This window comes from Scyliorhinus torazame, chromosome 2 (genome assembly GCF_047496885.1).
Source record: "Scyliorhinus torazame isolate Kashiwa2021f chromosome 2, sScyTor2.1, whole genome shotgun sequence".
NCBI classification, from domain to species: domain Eukaryota; kingdom Metazoa; phylum Chordata; class Chondrichthyes; order Carcharhiniformes; family Scyliorhinidae; genus Scyliorhinus; species Scyliorhinus torazame.
In genome coordinates, this window is record NC_092708.1 from 122,876,630 (window position 1) to 122,902,815 (window position 26,186).

The 26,186-nt window shown below is 50.6% G+C and overlaps 1 protein-coding gene across 1 annotated transcript in view; it reads right to left on the reverse strand.

The window, feature by feature from the left end:
- dnah9l (dynein, axonemal, heavy polypeptide 9 like) overlaps positions 1-26,186 on the reverse strand; it is a 1,249,478-nt gene that overhangs the window by 1,062,262 nt on the left and 161,030 nt on the right. Inside the window, exons 12-13 of the mRNA XM_072476205.1 lie at positions 20,744-21,133; positions 3,888-4,220 (exon numbers count right to left, since the gene is read on the reverse strand). Of these exons, the coding sequence (XP_072332306.1) occupies positions 3,888-4,220; positions 20,744-21,133 (723 nt within the window). The remainder of the gene's footprint in view (positions 1-3,887; positions 4,221-20,743; positions 21,134-26,186) is intronic.

Genomic DNA, 26,186 nt, shown 5'->3' on the forward strand with positions numbered 1-26,186 from the left:
GGATAGCTGGTTTGTGATGCAGAGCAAGGACAGCAGCATGGGTTCAATTCCTGTACCGGCCGATATTATTCATGAAGGTCCACCTTCTCAACCTTGCCCTCGCCTGAGGTGTAGCGATCCTCAGGTTAAATCACCACCAGTCAACTCTCCCCCTCAAAAGGGAAAGCAACCTATGGTCAGCTGGGACTATTCAGACTTTACCTTACCTGTAGGAGAAAGCAAACTCTGCTACATCAAAGAAGAATGTTCAATCCACAGATTAAGCAGAGGCCTATCTGCACTCAACACAGCAGGACTGGAAAAAACTGCTTGGCTTAGGGATTTAAATAAAATAAATAAACCCATGTGCCTTGGTGTATAAGGAAATTTATTAATTTCAGTTCCTTCATCTTATGCGAAATCTCCACTACACTAATCCAGAATCCTGGACCCACACAATGACGGTGAAATGTTGAATGGTAGGCCTGAATTTTCCTCCTATAATAATCTTTATTAGTGTCACAAGTAGGCTTACATTAACATTGCAATTAAGTTACTGTGAACATCCCCTAGTCGCCACACTCTGGCGCCTGTTCGGGTGCACTGAGGGAGAATTCAGAATGTCCAAATCACCTAACAGCACATCTTTCAGGACTTGTGGGAGGAAATCAAGGCACCTAGAAGAAACCCATGCAGAATACTTTCTTTCTAATAGGTTCACATCAGATGTCGGGCTAACTGGGACAACAATACATATTCCCCGGTATAAAAATAGCTGTTGCAATTTTCCTGCACAGATAATGCAGGCAACTTGCTGGAGGCAGATGGAATTTCATTACAGAGTGATGTCTAAAGCTCCTTCCTTCCCATACCACCTGTGGCATAACTAAAAGAAAAACAATTGCTGTGGCAAAACATTGCTGGTCATTAGGTGGTATCAAATAGACAGAGGCAAATTTAAAAAGGCTATTTTCACAGGTTACTGTACTTGCTCAAGTTTTCCTGCTAAAAAAATGTTTTTGTTGCTTTATCAAGATAATTTCTTGGGATCAATTTTCCTCACAGCTTCTGCACTATTCTTGGTGCCAGAGCATTTATTTTGGGAGATTTAGCAATAATGCATACAACATAATGACCAGAATTTTCCAGGCTCTTTGAGAAGACTTGGTGGGGGGCAGAGCAGAGAATATCAGGATGGAAGACATCGGGCCAGATGATGGTACTTGCCACATCACTTCCTAGTTTTCCCAACAGTGGCCTGCATGACAGGAGGAGTTCACATGTGGACACAGGATTAAATGTAGGATCACATAGGAAATATGGCACAGAAGCATGCTATTCATCTCCACTAAAGCCTCCTCCAATATTTTTTCATCTAAATGTATTACTGGAACTATCTATTCCTTTCTCCCTCATATGATTTTCAAACTTCCCTTTAAATGTAACTATATTGTTCACTTTCAATCATTCCATGTGGTAATGAATTCAATATTCTCATCATTTTTGAGTAGAGTTTTGTTCTGAATTCCCTATTGGATTTCTTGGTGACTATTTTATATTGATGACCTCTACTTATGCTCTTCTCCACAAGAGGAAACATTCTCTCTGTATCTGCTCCATCAACACCTTTCAGAATTTTAAATATCTCTCAGCCTTCTATTTTCAAGAGCGATGAGGCACAGCCTGTCAGTCTTTTCCTGAATATGATGTATTTCTGACATCATCCTTGTAAGCCTTCTCTGCATTCTCCCCAGTGCCTCTATATCCTTTTCATAATATGGCAACCAAAACTGCATGAGGTTTCTAAATGTGATTTACCGAGATTCAATACAACTTTAACATAACCTTCCTGCAAGCCAGGAAGGTAATTAAAGCAACTAATTAACCAATTAAGAGGAATTTTACAGAGTTTTTTTTAATTTTGCAAATGGTGCCTGGTAAAAGTAGGCAGCAAGCAAGCAGGAACTCGGTAGTGCCTTTCTCAGCCAGCTATCTTGAGAGCCAAAGTGGTGTGCCAGGGTGGGTGGAACAGTGTGGACAATGACAAATGAAGGCAGGAGAGGAGAGTTGGAGAGGGGGGGTGCCAGTTCTATGGGGGAATGCTACCAGTATCCCATCTGGGCAGTGACATTTGAACACAAGGGAGGGCAGAAGTTGGTAAGTTGTATAAGAGTGCTGGCATGATGAGAGGCCACCTACCGGGGCCTCATTCACCCAGGCTAAGTAGCCTCCAGAGAGGTGAAGCTGCAGCAGCGATGGTGAGAGGTCCAGCTAGAGAGAGAAGAGCAGCAACCACAGAGCCAATAGGAAGGCCTGCCTAGGGGCGGGGGAGGGACCGGACACAGAAGGACACACAGTCAGCCTACTGAGTGCAGAAGCGCCTATCCTCCAGATGGAGTCTATTATCCAAAGCTCATCCACCTTAAAATGTTTGTGTCCCCAAAATCTGTGATTCTCCAGGGAGGCGATCATTGATGTGTGTGACATGCATCCATCCATGCTACAAAGGAGGTGGTAGTCACCCAATGCCATGGTGCTTACGGTCAACAATGGCACTGGAATTCTACATCTCTGGATCTTTCCAGGAATCCGCTGGAGATATGTGTGAGCTCTCACAATCTGCGGAACATCAATGCTCAACAGGGTTGGTAAATATGTGAAGTTTCTGCACCAATCGAAAATAGTCAAGCTGAGCATTGGTTTTGGGGCCTTCTCTGGATCCTGATATGCAGGGTGTGATCAATCTATGCATGTGATCATTAAGACTCCCATTGACCAAACAACAAGCCTTCAACAACAGGAAGGGCTTTCATTCACTCAATGTCCAATCGGTTTGACCGCACTTATAATGGATCCTTCAGGTGTGGGACGGTTCCTGGGAAGAAGTCACCATACCTATATGTCCCAAGTACCACGGACTTTTTGGATCCCTGCACACCTTCAGCAATGAATAGAGACAAACACTTCCTATTGAGGACATGGTTGCTCATGAAGATGAGAAATCCACACAAGAAGCACAGCAAAAGTACAACATCTGCCCCATGAGACAACTAAAGTATCCATTAGACACATTGATTGATCCACTGGAGCCCTTCACTAGCCCAGTGAGGGTCCTGAGTATTGTTGTGGTCTGCTGTGTACTGCACAACCCAGTGCTGCAGAGGGATGAGTATTAAACAACGAAGATATCATGAATCATCATGCTACCTCAAAGATGAAGATATGAAATGGTTCATGATGAAAAATCCCAGGGATCACAAGCAAGCTGCAATGAGATATGCGCAAAGGAGGCTGAGGATATGCTAACATGTATTCATTTCACATGATCCTTCCTACCTTTTGGGTCCACAGATATAAAGCCTTACCTTTCTACAGTCCTGCTATTGCCTCCTTCATTTACCATTGCCCTCTGTGCCCAGTTGCACGTTACACAGCAACAAGGGTGAACGTTGACAGTATGCAACATGATCCCTTGCATCAGCCATTTAAGGGAGCCAGGGTGTAACTTAAGACCCGAAGGACAGTAAGAAATGTAAAGTGATGTTACTCTAAATACATTAATCACTTATTACTTGACACAAGCAATGCTTCACATTTTGAAACTCTTCAAACTGAAACAAAAACAGAAAATACTGGACAATTGCTGGACAGTCATCCAGGCTCGAAAAGTTAGCTCCCTTCTCTCTCCACAGATGCTGTCAGACCTGCTGCAATTGACACAAAACAGACCATCTGGTTACTTACTGCAGGTGGGATCTTGCTGCTGCATCTCTGACATTACAAATTACAACCCTTCAAAAATACTTAATTGGCTATAAATATGTTAACTCATCCTGAAATCATATGACGACCGACATAAATGCAAGTTCCTTCCTTTAGTGAAATTAATGTAATGAGAGATATAGTACCTGATAGGTGTCAATTCCTAGATGTTTTGCTACTCTTCTTACTTTAGAGGCCATTTTGAATATATCGTTCATTAATTCCTCGATGAGATCATAAAAGCTATTCTTCATTTCCAGATCCAAGGAAGGATTGAATGACAATTCACAGCAATTAAGAACCAGCTGCACTTCAAACAAAGGTGGCGATTTTGGCAACATTTCTGTACATTCAATTAGATATTGAAGGAAGGATTTAATGGCAATGAAGAATCCAACTAAAATTATATGATCAATGTACTCAGTGTACACCTTCCATTCATCAGCCAGGGGATCAGCGCGGAATAGATGAAGATTATCCTGTAAACAGAAAAAAGCACGTCAATTACTTACAAAATAAGGAACAGTTAACTTCTGCAAGTATTGATTGCATTTCCATTCTGGATACCAGGAAGTAGAATAGCTAAAAAAAAACAAAGGGAAGAAATAACTGAAAATGCAACATTGTTTTTTCAAATTACTCTTCTAAAATCAAAAAATAATTTTACAGTTCAATGTTTCAAAATAAAGATAAATGAAGTTGATCATTTGCCAGGGAAAAGACATGCTCATTAGCCTATTTTCTAATTGATGAAAGTGCAAGTCACAAGTATATAAAGTCTGGTTTATGTAACTACTTAAAAGTCACAATGGTTGCAATCTTTATCCCCCCACCTCCACAATCGGCAGCAGGTTTACAGACAGTAAAATTCTCGAGGTGACATTCCAACTACCCTCCTGCCCACCCACAAAATCACAAAACCTGTGATTTCACTGGTGGTGGGCAAGACCTCGGGCATCCTGCCCCAAACTGAGATCCTTAAATGGCCACTTAGAACATAGAACATTACAGCGCAGTACAGGCCCTTCGGCCCTCGATGTTGCGCCTTAAGAACAACCTTCCTCCCAGTTGGGATGGGGGGGGGCTCCAGTACTGGTCCTCTTTTGAGATTAGGTGCCTCATGCAAGGTCTGGGGCCCCCAGGTGCTCTTCCGTCTGCTCTTCAAATCACGTCTCACACCTCCTTCATCTCCACTCGGTCACCCCATCCCATCTCACTGAGAGATCCCAGCCTTCCCTGACTCCAGGCACCTCGACTCTGGGTATGCTTCTTTAGCAGCAATGACACTGCTCCCAGTGGTGCTGCTGGGATTATTGATCTACCAATCAATCGCAATGACTAGCAGCTCTCTGAGGCAGGACTTCCACCTGAGTGCAGGACAGAGATCTTGCATCCTTGTTAAATATATGAGGGGCACGGTTTCCGGTGGCGGCCATGGAGTGAGTGGGCGCACATTTGGTAGCTCCCGGTCGTGGCGGAATTTTTTGGGCCTGTGGTAATACCAGGTATTGCGGTACCTGTGAGGTAGATGACCATTGGCCAGACCCAGGAGTCTGCCATTGGCTAACGTATATAGCTCCGCCCTGAGAGGCGGAGTATAAGAGCCGATGCCGTCCCAGCAGCCTTCACTTTCTGTATCAAAGCTGCTGGGAACAGTTCTAGCTGATTAAAGCCTATTAGTTATGACTCACCTTGTCGCGAGAGTAATTGATTGCGCATCAATTTAATCAGCTATTACTTCAGTGAAAGATGGATCTCCGTATCAAACCGGAGTGCCTTCAGCTCAGCCCCCACGCGGACAATCCTGCTGCTATCTTCAAGCATTGGCTGGCGTGTTTTAAGAGCTTCGTCGACACGGCCGCCGACACCCGCACGGAAAGGCAGAAAATGCACCTTCTACGCTCACAGGTCAGCCCTGCAAACTACCCTCTGATTGAGGAGGCGGAGAATTATGCTGCAGCTATCGAGCTGCTAGACGGACATTATATCCAACCAGTGAACCAGGTCTACGCCCGTCACCTGCTGGCAACTAGAAGGCAAAGCCCTGAAGAAACACTGGAAGACTTCTATCGGGCACTGTAGTGCTGGGCCGGAACTGTGGATGCCCGCTAGTTTCAGGGAACGAGCACACAGAACTTTTGATTAGGGGTGCTTTCGTGGCAGGTATGACTTCTCCCGATATCCGCCGAAGGCTCCTAGAAATGGACCCACTGGGACTTACTGAGGCACGGGCCCTGGCGGGCTCTATGGACGTTGCGTATGAAAACGCGCTGGCTTTTGCCCCCGGATGCATGGCGCCCCCCTGGGCTGCGTGGCACCCGTAACGGCAGCCCCCCAGACCTATCCCCTAACCCCGCAAACCTGCGCGACGAGACGACCCGCTATCGCCGCCGGCCAACGCTGCTTTTTCTGCGGGCAGGCGAATCATCCCCGCCCGCGCTGCCCGGCCCGCACGGCCACATGCAAAGGGTGTGGCAAGAAGGGCCACTATGTCGGGGTCTGCCAGGCCCGCGCCGTGGCCGCAGTCTCCAGCGACTATCGGCAGCCTTTTGTTCAGGTCCCGGCCGTCCAAAGTCCACCGCTGCCGTCCTATCCCCAGGCCGCCTGCGATCCACGGGCACGGCCATTTTGCCCCCCGGCCACCACGCTGGATGGGTGGGCGCCGCCATTTTGTCCCTCGCCGCCGCCATCTTCTGCTTCCCCGGACTCCATGTGCGACCCATGGCTGACGCCATCTTGGATGGGGCCTCAGGCCCCCAGCACTACACGCTGACTACACGCTGCCGACCAGGACTCTCCTTTACTGCAGTTGGCCTCGGTGACTCTGGACCAGAGTCGGCCCCTGACGCTAGCAATAGCTACTACAACGATCGGCATCAACGGCCACGCGACGTCGTGCTTGATTGACTCTGGTGGCAGCACGGAAAGCTTTGTTCACCCCGACACAGTAAGGCGCTGCTCTCTTGTCACCCATCCCGTAAACCAAAGGATCTCCCTGGCGTCCGGGTCACACGCGGTGGAGATCAAGGGGTTCTGCCTAGCGAACCTCACTGTCCAAGGCAGGGAATTCCGCAATTTCCGCCTGTATGTTCTGCCGCACCTCTGCGTAGCCACCCTCCTTGGGCTGGAATTCCAGTGCCATCTGCAAAGCCTGACCTTTAAATTCGGCGGCCCTATCCCCCCCCTTACTGTCTGCGGCCTCGCGAGCTTTAAGGTCGACCCACCTTCCCTGTTTGCGAACCTCACCCCGGATTGCAAACCCGTCGCCACCAGGAGCAGATGGTACAGTGCCCAGGACCGGACCTTTATCGGGTCCGAGGTCCAAAGGCTGCTGAGGGAATAGACTATCATCATAGAATTTACAGTGCAGAAGGAGGCCATTCGGCCCATCGAGTCTGCACCGGCTCTTGGAAAGAGCACCCTACCCAAGGTCTACACCTCCACCCTATTCCCATACCCCAGTAACCCCACCCAACACTAAGGGCAATTTTGGACACTAAGGGCAATTTATCATGGCCAATCCACCTAACCTGCACATCTTTGGACTGTGGGAGGAAACCGGAGCACCCGGAGGAAACCCACGCACAAACGTGGAGGATGTGCAGACTCCGCACAGACAGTGACCCAGCGGGGAATCGAACCTGGGACCCTGGAGCTGTGAAGCAATTGTGCTATCCACGATGCTACTGTGCTGCCCTAGGGGTTATCGAGGCGAGCAACAGCCCCTGGAGGGCTCAGGTAGTGGTGGTAAAGACCGGGGAGAAACATAGGATGGTCATCGACAACAGCCAGACCATCAACAGGTTTACGCAGCTGGATGCGTACCCTCTCCCCCGTATAGCCGACCTGGTAAACAGGATTGCGCAATACAAGGTTTTCTCCACTGTGGATCTCAAGTCTGCCTACCACCAGCTACCCCTCCGTAATGGTGACCGCCAGTACACTGCCTTCAAAGCCGTTGGGTGGCTCTATTACGTTTTAAGGGTTCCCTTCGGTGTCACGAATGGGGTCTCGGTCTTCCAGCGTGAGATGGACCAAATGGTTGACCGGTACGGCTTATGCGCAACGTTCCCGTATCTGGATAACCATCTGTGGCCATGACCAGCAGGACCACGACACCAAACTCCGAACATTTCTCCAGACCGCAAATATCCTTAATCTGACCTACAATAAGGATAAATGCGTGTTTAGCATCGACCGTCTAGCCATCCTAGGCTACGTAGTGCGAAGTGCAGTCATAGGCCCCGACCCTGAACGCATGCGCCCCCTCATGGAGTTCCCCCTCCCTCACTGTCCCAAGGCCCTAAAGCGCTGCTTCGGCTTCTTCAGCTATTATGCACAATGGGTCCCCAATTACGCAGACAAGGCTCGACCACTAATCCAGTCCACAACCTTCCCCCTGTCGACAGAGGCCTGCCAGGCTTTCTGCCGCATCAAAGCAGACATTGCAAGAGCCATGATGCGCGCCATCGACAAGTCCCTCCCCTTCCAGGTCGAGAGCGATGCGTCCGACGTGGCTCTGGCGGCCACCCTCAACCAAGCGGGCCGGCCCGTGGCTTTCTTCTCCCGCACCTTCCATGCTTCCGAAATCCGCCACTCCTCGGTCGAAAAGGAGGCCCAGGCCATAGTAGAAGCTGTGCGACACTGGAGGCATTACCTGGCCGGCAGGAGGTTCACTCTCCTCACGGACCAACGGTCGGTTGCTTTCATGTTCGATAATGCACAGCGGGGCAAGATTAAGAACGACAAGATCTTGCGGTGGAGGATAGAACTCTCCACCTACAATTACGAGATCTTGTACCGTCCCGGGAAGCTGAACGAGCCTCCTGATGCCCTGTCCCGCGGCACTTGTGCCACCGCACAAGTGGACCGCCTCCGAGCCCTCCACGAGGACCTCTGCCACCCGGGGGTCACTCGTTTCTATCATTTTATCAAGACCCGCAACCTGCCCTACTCCATCGAGGAGGTCAAGACAGTCACCAGGGACTGCCAAATCTGCGCGGAGTGCAAACCGCACTTCTACCGGCCAGAGGGCGCACCTGATAAAGGCTTCCCGTCCCTTTGAACGCCTCAGCATGGATTTCAAGGGCCCCCTCCCCTCCACCAACCGCAACACGTACTTCCTGAACGTGATTGACGAGTACGCCCGGTTCCAATTCGCCATCCCCTGCCCAGTCATGACCACAACCACCGTCATCAAGGCCCTCCAGGGGATCTTTACACTGTTCGGTTTCCCCGCATACATCCACAGTGATAGGGGGTCCTCCTTTATGAGCGACGAACTGCGTCAATTCCTGCTCAGCAAAGGCATCGCCTCCAGCAGGACAACCAGTTACAACCCCAGGGGAAACGGGCAGGTTGAAAGGGAGAACGGAACGGTCTGGAAGACCGTCCTGCTGGCCCTACGGTCCAGGAATCTCCCAGTCTCCCGCTGGCAGGAAGTCCTCCCGGTCGCCCTCCACTCCATCCGGTCGCTGCTCTGTACTACCACAAATCAGACACCTCATGAACGTCTCCTTGTTTTCCCCAGGAAGTCCTCCTCCGGGACCTCGCTCCCAACCTGGCTAGCGACACCCGGACCCATCCTGCTTCGGAGACGTGTGAGGGCGCACAAGTCGGACCCGTTGGTCGAAAGGGTCCACCTGCTGCACGCCAACCCCCAGTACGCCTATGTAGCGTTCCCTGACGGCCGCCAAGACACGGTCTCCCTTCGGGACCTGGCGCCCTCCGGAGCCATATGCGCACCCGCACCACCGCCCCCACCCCCACTCTCCCCGCAGCAACTGACCGGAGGGTCAGTACTGCCGCCGCCCCTACCCAGGCCCGGACAAGCACCGACGCCCCCTGCAGGTGCCCCTCCCCCCTGCGCACTTTTCGCCCCAACAGCGCCGCCTAGGGGTGAAGAAGCTGCCTGGGAGGACGACACCACGTTCCCGGAGTCGCAACCGCCGGGGCCCCCATCAGGATCACCGCCGAAGCTCAGACGCTCCAGAAAGACGACCAGGCCACCCGATCGACTGATTGCTGCACCATGAACACTTTTCAATTACCCTCGACATCACGGTACCTCAATACCTGGTCCTATCATGCGAAAGGCGACATTTACGCTGGCCATCACCACGCCGGATTCCTTTTTAACAGGGGGTGAATGTGGTAATACCAGGTATTGCGGTACCTGAGAGGAGGATGACCATTGGCCAGACCCAGGAGTCTGCCATTGGCTAACGTACATAGCTCCGCCCTGAGAGGCGGGGTACAAGAGCCGATGCCGTCCCAGCAGCCTTCACTTTCTGTATCAAAGCTGCTGGGAACAGTTCTAGCTGATTAAAGCCTATTAGTTATGACTCACCTTGTCTCGAGAGTGATTGATTGCGCATCAGGACCTTTTCCCCGGTTTGCAGCTGGAAGTAAGACAAAAAAATGTGGAGGAGTGTGAGTGGAGGAGTTTGACCCTCCAGTCTATGGAGCTGAGGACCAGAAGTGCCCAAAAAAAGAGGAAAAAATTCGGTTGGAGCGATTGTGGTGCTGGCAACACACGTGGAGATGGCGGAGGGGCAGGGAGCAGCCCTGCTGGCTGAATGGTCGACGGAGCAGCTGGTGAGCTTCTTGAATGAGATGTTCGCCCAGCAACGCAAGGAGAGTCTGGAGGACCTGGCCGAGGCGGTGGACTCGATCAAGGCAGTGATTAACCATGTGGAAACGAGGCTGGCAGCCCAGGGTCAGGCAATCCAGAAGTTGGAGGAGCTGGCAGGGGCGCACAACGAGCAGTTTGCCTCGATGGCAGCGGAGATGGGGCTGATGCGGAACCAGCGGAAGTGGTTGTAGAAGATGGAGAACTTGGATAACCTGTCACGCAGACTGAATATTCGGATCGTGGGTCTGCCAAAGGGGTGTGAAGGAGACGATGCTGGCGCGTACGTTGGGATGATGCTCGAGAAGCAGCTTGGTGAAGGTATGTTTGACCGACCGTTGAAGGTGGATTGAGCTCACAGGGTGTTGATGAGGAAGCCCCAGGGGAACGGGCCGCCGAGGGCGATGGTGGTACGGTTGCACTGGTTCCTTGATAAGGAACGAATCATGAGGTGGGCCAGGCAGACGAGACGTTGCGCCTGGGAGAGCAGTGAGATTCGTGTGTACCAGGACCTGGGTGCAGAGCTGGCCAAGAGGAGGGAAAGTTTCAATAAGGTCAAAGTGGCCCTCTACAAGAAGGGGGTGAAGTTCGGACTATTGTAACCGGCGCGCCTATGGGTGACCTATGGGGGCCGGGAGCTGTACTTTGGATCTTCGGAGGTGGCAGCGGAATTCATGAGAGGCAATGGACTGGCAGGAGAAGGTGGACTTTGAACTTTGGTGGAGGAGTTGTGATGCTGCTGTAAAACATTTGTTCGGGGCCATTTCTGTTTTTCTCTTTTTCGGCTTCAGAATTGCTTTTTGTTCTTTATCAAGTGATGGGGGCTTGGTTTTTCTTTTTTCTGTTTCTATTGATTGTTTGCACTAATGTTGAGCTGGGGGAGGAGGAGATTCAGTGTAGGGGTAGGATGCTAGGCAACGGGGGCGGGCACTGCCGGGCCAGCTGGGCGGGCTAGTTCACAGAAGCACAGTTGGGGGGGGGGGGTGAGCTGAAGGTTAGCAAGGGGAGGGGGAGGGTGGGTGGTACTGCTGACAGGGGTGAGGCCTTTAAAATTGAGGAGGAGGAGGGTTGATGACGGTGGGCACCCGAGGGTGGGCTAAGAGAGGTGCGGGGCACGGGTCGGAGGCTGGCCCAAAAGGGCTATGGCTGATCAGCGAGGGGGGGCAGGGAGCCCCCCAACCAGGCTGGTCACGTGGAACGTTCGAGGAAATAAGTCAGTCGGAGCGATTGTGGTGCTGGCAACACACGTAGGAATGCCGGTGATATACTGTCAATTACCACAAGACGAGAATGATGAAACAATCGAGGCTTTATTGCACAAGGTGTGCCTCCTGCAGCTGGAACCAGAATGGGAGCAGCGCAGGAGAGCATACACTTTTATACGCCCCCTGCTGGGAGGAGCCAGCAGGCTTGGATTTACTGTGGCACCTGTAATACAGTGGCAGTACCGTAATACATGCAATGTGTTACTAGTGGTGTTTACCACAGCCGGTAGTGCCGGTGAATATGTATGCCCTGAACTGGGATGATGTGGAATTCATGGGGCGGGTGCTGAGGAGGATTCCGGAAATGAGACTGGATTCCCCGATCCCATACGCCAAAATCACGTTCGGCAACGAGGCGGAGAATCCCTGATGATGCTGAAATCGAGGGCAGTGCTGCATTCGCAATCACCGCCCCTGAAAAGTGACGTACCCGCGCTGCTCCATTCCCGACCGGCTGAGTTCCCGACGGCGTAGGACACACGTGGTCTCACCCGTTGGGGACTCAGCATGGCGACAGCAGACTCAGTCCAGCGCTGCCAGTTGGCTGACCCGCGGACAGGAGTGGATATATTCGGGGCTGGAGGCGATGTGGTGGGGTTATCCGGGGCGTGCCAGCCGGCCGAAGGGGGTGACTATTTTGCGGACCGGGTCCACTGGCTGCGTCCGCCATGAAGCACGGCGCCGCCGCTGCAGGTCTCTGCCATGCGCATGCGCGGCCACAGACCCGGAAATTCTACCAGGCCATATTGGCAGCTAGAGCCGGGTGCTCTAAACTGCCTCCCTGCTAGCCCCCAGCAAAACTGGCTGTTTCATGAAGGTTTGTCTGTCGTAAAACGCCACTGTTTTCCGGCGGCTTGGGAACTTAGTCTCCAGAACGGAGAATCCAGCCTGGATTCTCATCGGCTGATTATGGGGGGAGACTTCAACCGGTCAAGTTCTAGGTCGGGGAAGGTATCAGCTACGGCTAAGGAGCTCCGGGGGTTCATGGAGCACATGGGGAGGGTTGATCTGTGGAGATTTGGGAGGCCGAGGGGGAAAGAATTTTCGTTCTACTCCCATGTCCACAAGGTGTGCTCCCGAATAGATTTCTTTGTGCTGGATAAAACGCTGCTGGGCAGAGGTGTTAGACGCTGAATATTGAGCAATAGTGGTGTTGGACCACGCCCCGCATTTGTTGGACCTACGAGTGAGCAAAGGAAGGGCCCAGCACCCGCAATGGAGGTTGAATGTGGGGCTGTTAGCAGAGGAGGAGGTGTGTGAGCGGGTGAGGGAAGCCATCCGGGGTAGATAAAGATTAACAATACGGGGAGGCACTGAAGGCAGTTATCAATGGGGAATTTATTTGTATTCGGGCACACAAGAAGACGGAGCGGGTGGAGAAGGAAAGGCTGGTGGGAGAAATCCTGCAGGTGGACAGGAAATATGTAGAGACCCCAGAGGAAGGGCTTTGAAGGAACGCCAGAGGCTACAATTGGAATTTGGTCTCCTATCCACTGGCAAGGCAGTGGGACAGTTGAGGAGGGTGAGAGGAGCGATGTATGAGTACGGGGAGAAAGTGAGTAGGATGCTGGTGCATAAGATGAGGAAGCAGGAGGCGGGGAGAGAGATTGGGAAAGTGATGGATACAGGTGGGAAGGTGGTCTTGGATCCGGTGGGAGTGAATGGAGTGTTTCAAGATTTCTCCAGCAAGCTGTATAAATTGGAACCCCCAGCCAGAGAAGAGGAAATGAGGCGATTTTTGGGAGGGCTAGAGCTCCCGAAGGTGGATGAGGAGTTTGTGGAGGGCCTGGGGGCCCCATTGGGCCTAGGGAGATAATAGAGGCGATGCAATCGGGTAAGGCCCCGGGACCGGACGGATACCTGGTGGAATTTTATAAGACGTTTTCGGGGGTGCTGGGGCCGCTGTTGGCAAGGGCATTTAATGAAGCAAATGAGCTTCCCCCAGTGTTGTCGCAGGCTTCGATCTCTCTTATTTTGAAGCGGGACAAGGACCCGGAAAACTGCGGGTCAGAGAGACCAATCTCCTTGTTGAATGTGGATGCCAAACTGTTGGCAAAGACCCTGGCTACACAGATCGAGGATTGTGGCCCAGGGGTACAGGGGAAGATAAGACGGGGTTTGTTCAGGGGCGACACCTGGCGACCAATATTAGGAGGCTTTTGAACATAATCATGATGTCTACAGAGGGGAGTGAGGTTGAGGTTATGGACGCAGAGAAGGCCTTTGATCGGGTGGACTGAGAGTGCTTATGGGAGGTCCTGGGAGGTTCAGGTTTGGGCAGGGATTTGTGGGCTGGATCTGGTTGCTTTATCAGGCACCAGTGGCAAACATGCGGACGAATCGGGTGAGTTAGAGTATTTTAGGCTGTACCGGGGGAACGAGGCAGGGACGTCCACTCTCCCCAGTGCTGTTTGCCTTGGCCATAAAGCCTTTGGCAATGGCGCTGCGAACTTTGAAGGGTTGGCAGGAGATAGTACAAGGGGGGGTGGAGCATAGGGTCTCGCTCTATGCAGACGATTTGCTCTTGTATGTACAGACCCGTTGGGGGGTATTGGAGGGATTATGGGGATATTAGAGGAATTTGGCTGGTTCTCATGGTATAAATTGAATATGAATAAAAGTGAGGTTTTTGCGATCTAGGCAAGGGGGCAGGAGAGGAGATTGTGCGAGATGCCATTCAAGGTGGTGGGAGGGAGCTTTAGGTATTCAGGTGGCACGGGAGTGGGGACAGCTCCACAAATTCAATTTGGTAGATAGTAGAGCAGATGAAGGGTGACTTCCAGAAGTGGAACGCGCTCCCGCTGTCTCTGGCGGGGAGGGTACAGACTGAAAATGACAGTCCTCCCGAGGTAGCTGATTGTTTTTCAGTGTCTCCCAATTTTTGTCCCCAAGGCGTTTTTTAGGAAGATGAATGCGGCATTTGCGTGATTTATTCGGGCAGGTAAAATCCCGCGGGTGAGGAAGGTGCTGCTGGAGCGGGGGCATGAGGAGGGGGGGCCACCTCTTCCGAACTTTATTAACTATTACTGGGCGATGAATGTGTCGATGGTCAGGAAGGGGGTAGAGGGGAGGGGTCAGTGTGAGAGCGAATGGAGGTGGCATCCTGTAAGGGCACGAGTTTGAGGGCATTGTTTTTTTTTAAATATATTTTTATTAAAGTTTACTAACACAATTTTTCCCCCTTACAAATCAACAAAAATGGTAACATGATAACTGATGGATAACATTGTTAAAATAAAATAGTGAAGTAACAAAATAACACGAAATAGTGCTCCCCCCCGCCCCCTCACCCCATCTAGAACACAAACAATTTACCCCCCCCCCCTTCCCCCCCTCTGAGCTGCTGCTGCAGGCTATCTATTTTCCCCCTAACGTTCCGCTAGATAGTCGAGGAACGGTTGCCACCGCCTGGTGAACCCCTGATCCGATCCTCTCAGCGCAAACTTCATCCGGTCCAGTTTTATGAACCCCGCCATATCGTTTATCCAGGCCTCCACGCCAGGGGGTTTCGCTTCCTTCCACATGAGTAAAATCCTACGCCGGGCTACTAGGGACGCAAAGGCCACAATATCAGCCTCTTTCGCCTCCTGCACTCCCTGCTCATCCGCTACCCCAAATATAGCTAACCCCCAGCTTGGCTTGACCCGGACCTTCACCACCTTCGAGATCACTCCCGTCACTCCCCTCCAATACCCCTCCAGTGCCGGACACGACCAAAACATATGTGTGTGGTTCACCGGGCTTCCCCCGCACCTCCTGCATTTGTCCTCCACTCCGAAGAACCTGCTCAACCTCGCTCCCATTATGTGTGCTCTATGTAGCACCTTAAATTGGACCAGGCTAAGCCTGGCACATGAGGAAGAGGAATTTACCCTACTTAGGGCATCAGCCCACAAACCCTCCTCAATCTCCTCCCCGAGCTCTTCTTCCCGTTTTCCCTTCAGTTCTTCTACCAGCTCCTCCCCCTCTTCTCTCATCTCCCGGTATATTTCGGACACTTTGCCCTCCCCAACCCACACCCCCGAAAACACCCTGTCCTGGATCCCTTGTGTCGGGAGCAGCGGAAATTCCCTCACCTGTTGTCTCGTGAACGCTCTCACCTCCATATACCTAAAGATATTCCCCGGGGGCAGCTCATACTTTTCTTCTAGCGCTTCCAAGCTCGCAAACGTCCCATCTATAAATAAGTCTCCCACTCTCCTAATTCCTGCCCGGTGCCAGCTCTGGAACCCTCCTCCCAACCTCCCTGGGGAAAACCTATGGTTGTTCCTGATCGGGGACCACACCGAGGCTCCCAACACACCCCTCTGTCGCCTCCATTGCCCCCAGATACTTAATATTGCTGGCACCACTGGGTTCGTGGTAAACTTTTTCGGGGAGAGCGGTAGTGGCGCCGTCACCAGCGCTTTTAAGCTCGTTCTTTTGCAGGACGCCATCTCCAGCCTTTTCCACGCTGCCCCCTCTCCCTCTATCATCCACTTACGGATCATCGCCACGTTGGCGGCCCAGTAGTGTCCCCCTCTGTCCCTGCTACGTCGCAGGAACCCCCTCCTTACCCTCGGGGCCTTCCCTGCCCACACGAAGCTCACGATGCTCCTATCTATTTTTTTGAAAAAGGCCTTAGTGATCAATATAGGAAAACGTTGAAACACAAATAGGAACCTAGGGAGGACCACCGTCTTAATCGCTTGCACTCTGCCCGCCAGTGACAGCGGCTGCATATCCCACCTTTTGAAATCCTCCTCCATTTCCTCCACCAGCCGAGTCAGATTGAGTCTGTGTAAGGTTCCCCAGCTCCTGGCTATCTGAATCCCCAGGTATCGGAAGTTTCTTTCCACTCTCCTTAGCGGCAGGCCATCTATCCCTCTACTCTGGTCCCCAGGGTGTATCACGAAAAGCTCACTCTTCCCCATGTTAAGCCTATATCCCGAGAAATCTCCAAACTCCCTCAATATCTGCATAACCTCTATCATCCCCCCCACTGGATCTGCCACATATAGCAGTAGGTCATCTGCGTAGAGTGACACTCGGTGTTCCTCTCCCCCTCTAACCACCCCTCTCCAATTCCTGGAGGCTCTCAGCGCTATGACCAGTGGTTCAATTGCCAGCGCGAACAGTAATGGGGACAGCGGGCATCCCTGTCTTGTTCCCCTATGTAGTCGAGAATACTCCGACCTTTTGCCGATTTGTGACTACACTTGCCATTGGGGCCCCATAGAGGAGTTTAATCCAGCTGACAAACCCCTCCCCGAACCCAAACCTCCTCAGCACCTCCCATAGATACTCCCACTCTACCCTATCAAATGCCTTCTCTGCATCCATTGCCGCCGCTATCTCTGCCTCCCCCTCTGCTGGGGGCATCATTATCACCCCCAATAGCCGTCGCACGTTGACATTCAATTGTCTCCCCTTTACGAACCCTGTCTGATCTACCCATCCTTTCCTTAACCTAACCTGGTCCGCCACCTTCAGATGCGTCTCTTGAAGCATGGCCACATCTGCCTTCAGCCCCTTTAAGTGCGCGAACACTCGGGCCCTCTTAATCGGCCCATTTAGGCCTCTCACGTTCCACGTGATCAGGCGGACTAGGGGGCTGCCCGCCCTCCTCCCCTGTCGACTAGCCATCACCCTCTCTTGGCCAGTCCCACGTCCCGGTTCCGCGCACCCACCCGTCCCTCAGGCGGCGCATTCCCGCCTCGACCACCTTTTCTCTTACCAGCTCCCCTTCGATCTCCACAGCAGCAACCCAGTTGTCCCCCCCCCCCCTCCCTCCCCCCCCTCCCGCTAGATCCCCATCTAGCATGGTTACTCCCCCCATATTGCTTCCGAAAGTCAGCTGACTTCAACTGACCCCGGCTTCTCCCGCTCTCTCCTTGACCCCCCCGTGTGAGAAACTCCCATCCTCCTTGTGTCTATCTTCCCGCCATCATGTCTCTGGCACGGGAACAGAAAAAGAAACCCCGTGCTTTCTAGTGCCATCCCGCCCCCATGGCGCAGCTCCCCCAACTGCCCCGCCCCCATTCCCCATCCCCCGCCTGTGTCTCTTCTTCCCCCCCACCGGCGCCCACATTTCTCAGTGTCCCCCCCCTCCCCAATTTACACCTCTATACATCAGCATTTTTGTTTCCCCTCCAACATCAGTCCCTCAGTTCTGGTCCAGTTTCTCTTTTTGAATGAAGGTCCATGCTTCTTCCGATGTTTCAAAATAGTAATGTCTGTCCTGGTGCGTGACCCACAATCGCGCTGGCTGCAACATCCCGAACTTCACTTTCTTCTTATGCAGCACCTCCTTGGCTCTATTGAAACTCGCCCTCCTTGTCGCCACCTCCGACTCCAATCCTGATACACTCGTATCACCGCATTCTCCCATCTGCTACTTCGTACCTTCTTGGCCCATCTCAGAACCACCTCTCTATCATTGAAGCGGTGAAATCGCATGATCATCGCCCTAGGTGGTTCTCCAGCCTTCGGTCTACTCGCAGGGGCCCACCACACTTCCAAGGGGCCCGAGGGGGCCTCAGCTCCCATTAGCGAGCGTAGCATCGTGCTCGCGTAAGCCCCGCCGTCAGCTCCTTCCACTCCCTCAGGGAGACCCAGGATCCGGAGGTTCTTTCTCCTTGATCTGTTTTCCAGGACTTCAATCCTTTCGGTGCACTTCTTATGGAGCGCCTCGTGCATCTGCATTTTGACCGCTAGGCCCAGGATCTCGTCCTCGTTGTCCGTTACCTTCTGCTCCACCACACGGAGCTCTATCTCCTGGGCCTTTTGTGTCTCTTTAAGCCCCTCGATTGCCTGTAGCATCGGGGCCAGCACCTCCTTCTTAAGCAGCTCCACACACCGTCTTAAAAATTCGTCCTGGTCCGGTCCCCATGTCGCCTGGGCTCCCTCCGGCGCCATCTTGCTCCTTTCTTTCTTCTGCCGCTGTCCTCAAGGATTCTCCGAGATCTGGCCGCCGCCGCCGATATTTTTCTTTTCCGCTGGGGGGGGACTCCCTGTTGCCTCACCCCACACCGGGTTTCGTCCCGAAAAACTTCCCCGTTGGGGCTCTTAAAAGAGCCCGAAGGTCCGTTTGAGCTGGAGCCGCCGAAACGTGCGGCTTAGCTGGTCATCGCCGCAACCAGAAGTCCGTTTGAGGGCATTGTTAACGGCACCTCTGCCATTCTCGCCGGCTCGGTACTCCACAAGCCCGATAGTATAGAATTGTAGAATCATGGAATTTACAGTGCAGGCGGCCATTTGGCCCATCAAATATGCACCGGCCCTTAGAAAGAGCACCCTAACCAAGCCCACACCTCCACCCTATACCCGTAACCCAGTAACCCCACCCAGCCCTTTTGGACACTAAGGGCAATTTAGCATGGCCAATCCACCTAACCTGCACATCTTTGGACTGGACTGTGGGAGGAAACCGGAGCAGCCAGAGGAAACCCACGCAAACACGGGGAGAACGTGCAGACTCCGCACAGACAGTGACGCAAGCTGGGAATCGAACCTGCGACCCTGGAGCTGTGAAGCAACTATGCTAACCATTGTCCTACCGTGCTGCCCTGAAAGTGTGGGGACAGTGGTGGCAGGACATGGGTTTGGAGGGGGCGTCGGTGTTGGCACCGATATACGATAACCATAGATTCGCACCAGGGGGGCTGGACAGGGGCTTTCGGAGGTGGACGGGGGCTTTCGGAGGTGGCAGCGGGCAGGGATCGAGAGATTTGGGGATTTCTTTCTTGATGAGGGTTTTCCGAGTTTGGTGGAGGAGTTTGAGCTGCCAGGTGGGAATGGGTTCCAGTACCTGCAAGTGAGGGATTTTGTACGGAGCCAGGTCTCGAGCTTTCCACGCCTCCCGCAAAGGGGGTTGCAGGATAAGGTGATGTAGAGAACAGGAGTTTGGGAGGAGAAGGTCTCGGAGATCTATAAGGAGTTGATGGAGTGGGAGGGAGCCCCAATAGGGGAGGTGAAGAGAAAGCGGGAAGAAGAATTGGGGGGAGAGCTGGAGGCTGGATTGGTCTGATCCAATTCAAGGTGGCTCACAGAGCTCATTTGACTGTGGCCCGGATGAGCAGGCTCTTTGAGCAGGTGGAGGACAGGTGTGTGCGATGTGGGGGAAGTCCTATGAATCATGTACACCCGGAGGCTGACGCTTTGGCCTTTCCTTCCCAAATGGCCCGGAGACGGATATTATTTGGATGGAGGGACTGGGAACCCCCGAAGTCAGGGGTTTGGGTTAGCGACATGGCGGGGTTTCTCAGGGGTGAGAAAATTCTATTTGCCTTGAGGAGTTCGTTACAAGGGTTCGCTTGGAGATGGCAGCCGTTCCTCGACTTCTTCGAGAAAAATTAGACTCCGCTGGGGTGGGTGGGGGGGGGGGAGAGAATGGGAGCCATGGAAGTGACGAATAAGGGTCGGAAAACCAATGGCGGGAGTGTTTTTATAAGCCATGTTGGTTAGGGTGTGTGTTCAGGGGGAGATGATGGTTATTTTGTTGTGGGTTCTGTCTCTGTTGGATGTTGTTGTTGAAAAGTATTAAAATTATAAATGCCTCAATAAAATATTTTCTTAAAAAAATGTATGAGGGGCAGACCTGAGCAGCGAGGATGTGTTTCCTGCTGGCTTCCCATTGGAAAAATTCTGACCCTGATCTCCAAGTAGTAACAAAGATTTGAGTGTCCAAAGGCATATATAGTAAGTTCATTTAGTCGACATTGGAGGCAATGAATCATCTGTGTTGAGAGAGAAAGCATCTTTCATATCAGTTAAAAATGACATCAATTTTAGAATGGTGAACATAAAAGAGTTGTACCAAAGGACAAGGATTCCTGAATGGATAAAGGAGATGGAGAAGCAGCTAGTAGATCTGGAAAAATAGCACTTCCCCATCTTTCCATCACCAGCACCTAACCCAAAGCTTTTAAAAATCTTAACAATCTATATATTTTTTTGCAATTACAAAAATCAGTGAAAACATTCTGATATCAACCAGAATTTTGTCTTTGGCCTCATCAATCCAAAACAGGTCGTTATCCGTGTCAGTGTATACTGCATCCCCAAGCTTTCTCCAGACAATTGTGAAACCTAATTTATATATTATGGTGCATGCAAAAACTCTGACCTTCACCAGTTGGTGAATTGACTCTCCTCCATCTTGAATTAATTTGTGGTATTTTATCATTTTCTTCTCCGTATCAAGGCAGAGTTTTGCAGATTCATATTTGTTATGCAGAAAAAACAGTTCATCATTCCAATATTGCACTACTGTGTGTATTGTCTCCACATTACATTTGATTTTCCGCACTCTGCTGTTCACATCTTGAATCAGATCTCTAATCTTCTGGATATATTCCCATGAATCCTCAGCCTGCCACGTCAGGGTTTCTGTAGCAGGTCTCAACAGTTCATTAATCTTCTCTAATTCCTTCTTAACAAGTGGAAATTCCACTTCCAGTATAGAAGTATGCAGTTTGTTGTAGAGCTCAATAATGAGTTTCCAGCTTCCAATATACTGTCAAAAAAGCACACTTGACAGTTTGTCAACTAAATCAAAAAATTTAAATTAATTTCACAATCTTAAAATGTTTTGATCACTTAATGCAAATGTTACCTTGGTAACAGTTTAAATAAATCCAATATTAACCACAGTACACTACTATAGGAACAGAACAAATCTGGTTTTATTTTTGAAAGAAAAATCTAAATGCAACGCCTCTCTTTAGTATATTTAGAACATACAGTGCAAAAGGAGGCCATTCGGCCCATCGAGTCTGCACCGACCCACCCAAGCCCTCACTTCCACCCTATCCCCGTAACCCAATAACCCCTCCTAACCTTTTTTGGACACTAAGGGCAATTTAGCATGGCCAATCCACCTAACCTGCACGTCTTTGGACTGTGGGAGGAAACCGGAGCACCCGGAGGAAACCAACGCAGACACGGGGAGAACGTGCAGACTCCGCACAGACAGTAACCCAGCGGGGAATCTGGGACCCTGGTGCTGTGAAGCCACAGTGCTATCCACTTGTGCTACCGTGCTGCCCAAGGTATACATAAGGTATTTGTTACCTTTGCATCATTTAGTTCAAGAGACTCAAAATGTATAAGATAAAGAAAATACTGCAGATGCTGGAAATCTGAATTAAAAACAGAAAGTACTAGAAAAACTGAGCAGGTCTAACAGCATCAATGCAATAAGAAACAGTGGGCAGAATTTTACGCTCCCCGCAAGGTGGATTCTGAGCAGTGGGCGGGGAGAGTTAAAAACTGCCTGGATGGGATTCTCCCTGGGGTCCCACCAGCGCCCCAACCCAGTTGCAATTTCACAGGTGGGCAGGCAGGGCCTTGGGCGGGAGACCCGCCATTTCTCCTTTTAGGGCCCTTAAGTGGCCACTAAAAAGACACTTAAGGGCCTTCTCCAGACAGCCTCAATTTTTAGTAAGGTGGGAAACAGAGATGTAAATGGACGCCACGGTGGCACAGTGGTTAGCACTGTTGCTTCACAGTTCCAGGGTCACAGGTTCGATTCCTTACTTGGGTCACTGCCTGTGTGGAGTCTGCATGTTCTCCACGTGTCTGCGTGGGTTTCCTCCCACAGTCCAAAGATGTGGATTGGCCATGCTAAATTGCCTTTAGTGTCCAAAAAAGGGTAGGTGGGGTTGCTGGGTTTTGGGGATAGGGTGGAGGTGTGGGCTTAAATGGGGTGCTCTTTCCAAGGGCCAGGATGGCCTACTTCTGCACTGTAAATTCTGCGATTCTGTAAAATTTACCCGATCTCAGTTAGGAGGTGGTGAGGCGCCTCAATCTGAAGGGCCTTTCAGATTTAGGCCGATCCCCTCCCCAGGACCTTAGAGTTCTGGTCCTCCTTCTCCCTGGAACCACTTCCCTACCCCTTAGGCCATTCCCTTCCCTCCCATCCCCAGGACCTAGCTTTAGAACGGACCCATAACTTAGTTCCAGGCAGAGAACTGCGGTATCTCTTCTGGTCACTGCAGCGCTGTGCCTGGATGGACTGGCCAGCAGGTCTCATGGCCGGGTCTTCCTTCCAAGGATGGATGGAAGTCCCGCGCATTGCCAATCAACATTCAACTGAGTATTAAATGGCAATGTGCTTCCGCCAGTAGGTGGCAGCGCATTATGCAATGACTCTCAGGATGGCGATCATCGAGAGTTTGCTATCTTAAAATTACACCCAGAGTTCATGTTTTGAGTCCAATGGTACTCTTTTGAAGAAGGCAGAATTAAAGATCTCACAGTAAAGGATCCTCCAGAGAAGAGTGATCATAATATGATGGAATTTCTCATTCAGTTTGTATATAGGAACATGGGAATAGGAGAAGGTGAAACAATCTATATACCCGAACAGGTGGCGGAATGTGGTGACTAGGGGCTTTTAACAGTAACTTCATTGCAGTGTTAATGTAAGTCTAGTTGTGACAAAAAGTTTATTATTTTTTTTAAATAAAGGAAATTAGAAAGGTATGAAGACAGGGTTAGCTAAAGCAAACTGGAAAAATAGGTTAAAAGGTAAGATGAAACATGAAAATCGCTTATTGTCACAAGTAGGCTTCAAATGAAGTTACTGTGAAAAAACCCTAGTCGCCACATTCCGGCGCCTGTTCGGGGAGGCTGGTACAGGAATTGAACCGTGCTGCTGCCTGCCTTGGTCTGCTTTCAAAGACAGCGATTTAGTGACATTTAAGGAGATATTTCAAAATTTTCAAAGATATATTCAATTGAGAAAGAAAGATTCTACAAGAACCACAACTGTGGTTAGCTAAGGAAATTAAGATGCTATCAAACTGAAAGAAAAGTTACACCGGTTAGTGGTTAGCCAAATGATTGGAAAATTTAGAAGCCAGCAAAGGATTGCTTATAAAATGGGAGGAAACTAAATTATGAGGTTAGAGAGCAAGAAATGTAAAATTAAACAGCAAGAGCTTCTAGTAATTGTAATGACTAAGGCCAGGCCTTTGAGATTGGCCAATTAGAATACGAGTTCCCTGATTAGTGGCCCAATCAGGGAACCCCTTTCTGTGTATATTCACGGTAGGGAATATACAGTGAATGGTAGAACCCTCAAGAGTATTGAAAGTCAAAGAGATCTAGGAGTACAGGTCCACAGGTCATTGAAAGGGGCAACACAGGTGGAGAAGGTAGTCAAGAAGGCATACGGCATGCTTGCCTTCATTGGCCGGGGCATTGAGTATAAGAATTGGCAAGTCATGTTGCAGCTGTATAGAACCTTAGTTAGGCCACACTTGGAGTATAGTGTTCAATTCTGGTCGTCACACTACCAGAAGGATGTGGAGGCTTTAGAGAGGGTGCAGAAGAGATTTACCAGAATGTTGCCTGGTATGGAGGGCATTAGCTATGAGGAGCGGTTGAATAAACTCGGTTTGTTCTCACTGGAACGAAGGAGGTTGAGGGGAGACCTGATAGAGGTATACAAAATTATGAGGGGCTTAGACAGAGTGGATAGTCATAGGCTTTTCCCCAGGGTAGAGGGGTCAATTACTAGGGGGCATAGGTTTAAGGTGAGAGGGGCAAGGTTTAGAGTAGATGTACGAGGCAAGTTTTTTACGCAGAGGGTAGTGGGTGCCTGGAACTCGCTACCGGAGGAGGTGGTGGAAGCAGGGACGATAGTGACATTTAAGGGGCATCTTGACAAATACATGAATAGGATGGGAATAGAGGGATACGGACCAAGGAAGTGTAGAAGATTGTAGTTTAGTCGGGCAGCATGGTCGGCACGGGCTTGGAGGGCCGAAGGGCCTGTTCCTGTGCTGTACATTTCTTTGTTGTTCTTTGTTCTATATAACAGGGAGTGCCAGGTCCTCTGCACTCCTGGTGTAGACAACAAATTGAATGGTCATGGGTGGTTCAGCTGTTGGGTTTGTAAATAAAAGGAATTCTGGTGATGGGACTTCTGCCTCCGTGGACTTATTACAGTGGTAATGAGGAAAACAGAACAACCCGAAGAAACCTGCTCGTCAGCAGCTGCTGCATATTGAGGGTAAGCCACTGACAGGCAAAATGCCTTTATTTGGAAAGTTGGACTCTTTTGGCCCTGCAGTGGAAGACTGGTCCCAATATGTAGAGCGGATGAAGTATTTATTTAGAGCAAACTATATAATTCCGGATGAAATGCAACTGGTCATTCTGCTGACCGCATGTGGGCCAGCAGCCTTTAGCATTATGCGCAGTCTCACTTTTCCGAAGGCACCGGACAAGAAAACTTTCCAGGAATTGATGGATTTAGTAAAAGAGTACTATGACTCTAAGCCACCTCTGATCCTGCGAAGATACCGGTTTTACTCAGCATTCCGAGACACTGGGGAGTCAGTTGCAAACTTTTTAACAAGATTAAGGTGATTAGCAGAGGCTTGCAAATTTGGCCTGATGCTAAATGAGATGCTCTGAGACCGTTTGGTAAATAATTTAGCAATACAGAAATGTCTGTTAGCAGAGGCCGAGCTAGATTGCAAACAAGTATTGCAGCTGGATTTGTCCTTGGAAAAAGCGGCAAGCGCATGAGTTACAGGGTACTCCGATGGAGATAGATTCCCATACCAGTGAAACTGAGTTAAGGGACTACCGCTGGGGGATAGGAACTGCATAGCCACCCTCAGGAACGAGTCGGATACTAAGTGAACCAGGCCCACTCGCAGAAGCACTCCCAAGCAAGGGAAAATTAGGTTCAGACAGATGGCAGCCCCTGCAGCCTATCGCCCAGCAAAATATTGAATGGGAATGTGAAAAATATCAGCCATGATTGAATGGCGGAGCAGACTCGAAGGGCCGAGTGGCCTAATTCTTCTTGTGTGTCTTATGGTCTTAACATTGCAATGAGAGTGCAGCATGGTGGTGCAGTTAGCACTGCTACCTCACGGCGCCGAGGTCCCAGGTTCGATCCCAGCTCTGGGTCACTGTCCGTGTGGAGTTTGCACATTCTCCCCGTGTTTGCGTGGGTTTTGCTCCCACAACCCAAAGGTGTGCCGGGTAGGTGGATTGGCCACGCTAAATTGCCCCTTAATTGGAAAAATGAATTGGGTACTCTAAATTTATAAAACAAAACATTGCAATAAGTTACTGTGAAAATCCCCTAGTCGCCACACTCGGTTGCGTGTTCGGGTACCTGTTCGGGTACACCGGGGGAGAATTCAGAATGTCAAATCACCTAACAAGCACGTCTTTCGGGACTTTTGGGAGGAAACTGGAGCAACCTGAAGAAACCCGCACAGACAGTGACCCAAGGTTCCTGGCGCTGTGAAGCAATAGTGCTGACCACTGTGCTACCGTGCCGCCCATAACTGGTGCCAGTATCACCGACTTTACTGGGATTTGAAATTTTTTAATGATTTTTCTTGCTGGGCTTGCATTGGAGGAGATACAGCAGTGATTTACTGGATGTTTCCTGGGATGGGAGGGTTATCCTATGAAGACAGACTGAGTAAATTGGATCTATACTATCTGAAGTTTAAAAGAATGAGAGGTGATCTTATTGAAATGTATATGAGTTTGAAGGGCCTTGACAGGATGGACACAGGGGGTTTTCCCCCCAT